This window comes from Castanea sativa, chromosome 5 (assembly GCF_040712315.1).
Source record: "Castanea sativa cultivar Marrone di Chiusa Pesio chromosome 5, ASM4071231v1".
Classification (NCBI taxonomy): domain Eukaryota; kingdom Viridiplantae; phylum Streptophyta; class Magnoliopsida; order Fagales; family Fagaceae; genus Castanea; species Castanea sativa.
The window spans coordinates 31,658,613-31,660,680 of NC_134017.1; the positions used below are offsets into that span (position 1 = coordinate 31,658,613).

Here is a 2,068-nt window from a genome sequence, read left to right on the forward strand (position 1 = left end):
TTTGGCTTTTCAATACTAGGCAATCCATGCACCATGCTTGATGTGGATAATAGTTTAAGCCCACTGAAATTGAGAAGCCTAAGGTGAAGATGCCACTTCCATGACTCATTTTTTACAAGCCCATGGAAACATTTCTCCATTGTTAAGTTAAGATGGAGTGGAAACATACGATTGTGACCCATTTGAACTTTTGCAACAAGCCTTCCTTTAGCATCCTTCAAAACAAGAAAGAGTTTCTCCATGTGTATAATAGACCCCTTTTCTAGGAGTTGCCCAATACTAAGAATATTGCTTTTCATGTTGGGCACATAGTACACATTGGAGATAAATTGCAAAACTTCATTCCCTTGACATATTCCAATTTTTCCTTTACCTTTTATGGGCAATTTGGATGAGTCTCCCAAATGGACATCACCTTGAACACCTTCAACAAGCTCAACAAAGAGCTCTTTTTTGCCACTCATGGTTGCTAGCTCCAGAATCAAGATACCACACCTCTTGCGAATTATTTTCCTCCTCTTGTGCAAAAAGAAGTGTACATTCTTCTTTTTCAACATTTGATGCCTCAACAAGATTAGATTGTTCATTATGCTCCTCAGATTTATTGTACTAGCAGTCTGATGCATAATGTCCACATTTGTTGCAATTGAAATATTGGACATTTCTATTACCTCCACATCCGTGAGCAGATCTGCCTCTGAATGTTCCTCTTCCATGACCCTTACCACGATTGCTATTGGTATATCCTCCACGGAAGCCATTAGGCTTCTCCTCTCTTAGAGTCAATTTTGACTCTAATGCTTGCTCAATGACAACAGAGCTGGAATTCTTTTCCATATGCTGCTTATGCACTTGAAGAGATCCCATTAATTCATCAATTAAGAGAGTCTTCAAATCTTTAGACTCTTCAATAGCCACCACGACATGCTCAAATTTATTTGCAAGAGATCTTAATATTTTCTCCACCACACGAACATCTTCAATACTCTCTCCATTACTTTTCAAACAATTAACAATTACAAGTAATCTTGAAAAATAATCAGAAATAGTTTCACCATATTTCATGTGAGCAACTTCAAACTCGGCACCAAGAGTTTGCAAACAAACTCTTTTCACACGATCGACACCCTTGAAAAAAATACCAAGAATCTCCCATGCTTCTTTACTCAACTCTACTTTGGCAATTTTCTCAAAAGTTGGCTCATCCACCCCTTGATAGAGTAGAAACAGTGCCTTCTTATCTTTCTTCCTTTGATCCTTGAGCAAATTCTTTTGCTCTACATTGTAGGTGGCTTCTTACTAACTTGTGGGTTCTACATACCCATCAATGACGAGCTCCCATAGCTCTTGTGATCCAAACAACGCTTTCATTTGAATCTGCCAACTCTCATAATTTTCTTTCGTCAATTTAGGAATTTGTGGTTGCACCATATTAGAAGACATCTTCACTAATGGTGTAGACAAAAACTCTAGGCTCTAAGAACTTGGCTCTGATACCACTTTGTTGGCTTTATAAAGCCATGACTTAAAATTCAACAAAGTACTCACAAGAAAGAGAGGAATGAAAATTTTATTAGAGTACTTCAAACTCACAAACAAAGAGATTAGGGTACTGCCTTGAGAGCTCACTACAACTTTTTCTCACACACTTTCACATCATACATCTATCCTCTTTTATAGGGTGAAGTTACAAGAGTTGTCATTATTTTCATGACTCTTTGTTTCATAACAGAAAATTCTAGAATGTGGAAGACTCAAAGACACAAACATTATGAAATGACAATAGACACAAACAGTTATGGAAAAACAAAAGACACAAACTGTTATGAAATATCAAGAGGCCCATTTTGGTTTACCACTTCCAAAAATTATACTCCAAATAATTTCTGAAGTCTTTTCCCATGTTTGCCGCTTATTGACCAGAGCAGATTCAACATTCGGCTTTCAAGAAACAAATAGATTAGTGAAACTAAGAAACTCAATGAAGTTAAGTTAAAAACCAGACCTCATGAAGTTTTATTATTCTTTGGTCTGTACTCTGTACATATGTTATGCTTCTAGAGTGGTG

The 2,068-nt window shown here is 36.8% G+C and overlaps 1 protein-coding gene across 1 annotated transcript; it reads right to left on the reverse strand.

The window, feature by feature from the left end:
- Positions 1-609: 609 nt before the first annotated feature.
- Positions 610-1,443, reverse strand: LOC142635067 (uncharacterized). Its single transcript, XM_075809281.1, has 2 exons — positions 1,305-1,443; positions 610-1,211 (listed from the first exon to the last, which is right to left on the reverse strand). Exons 1-2 carry the CDS (start codon positions 1,441-1,443, stop codon positions 610-612), a joined length of 741 nt encoding a protein of 246 aa, XP_075665396.1.
- Between the last annotated feature and the right edge of the window lie 625 nt (positions 1,444-2,068).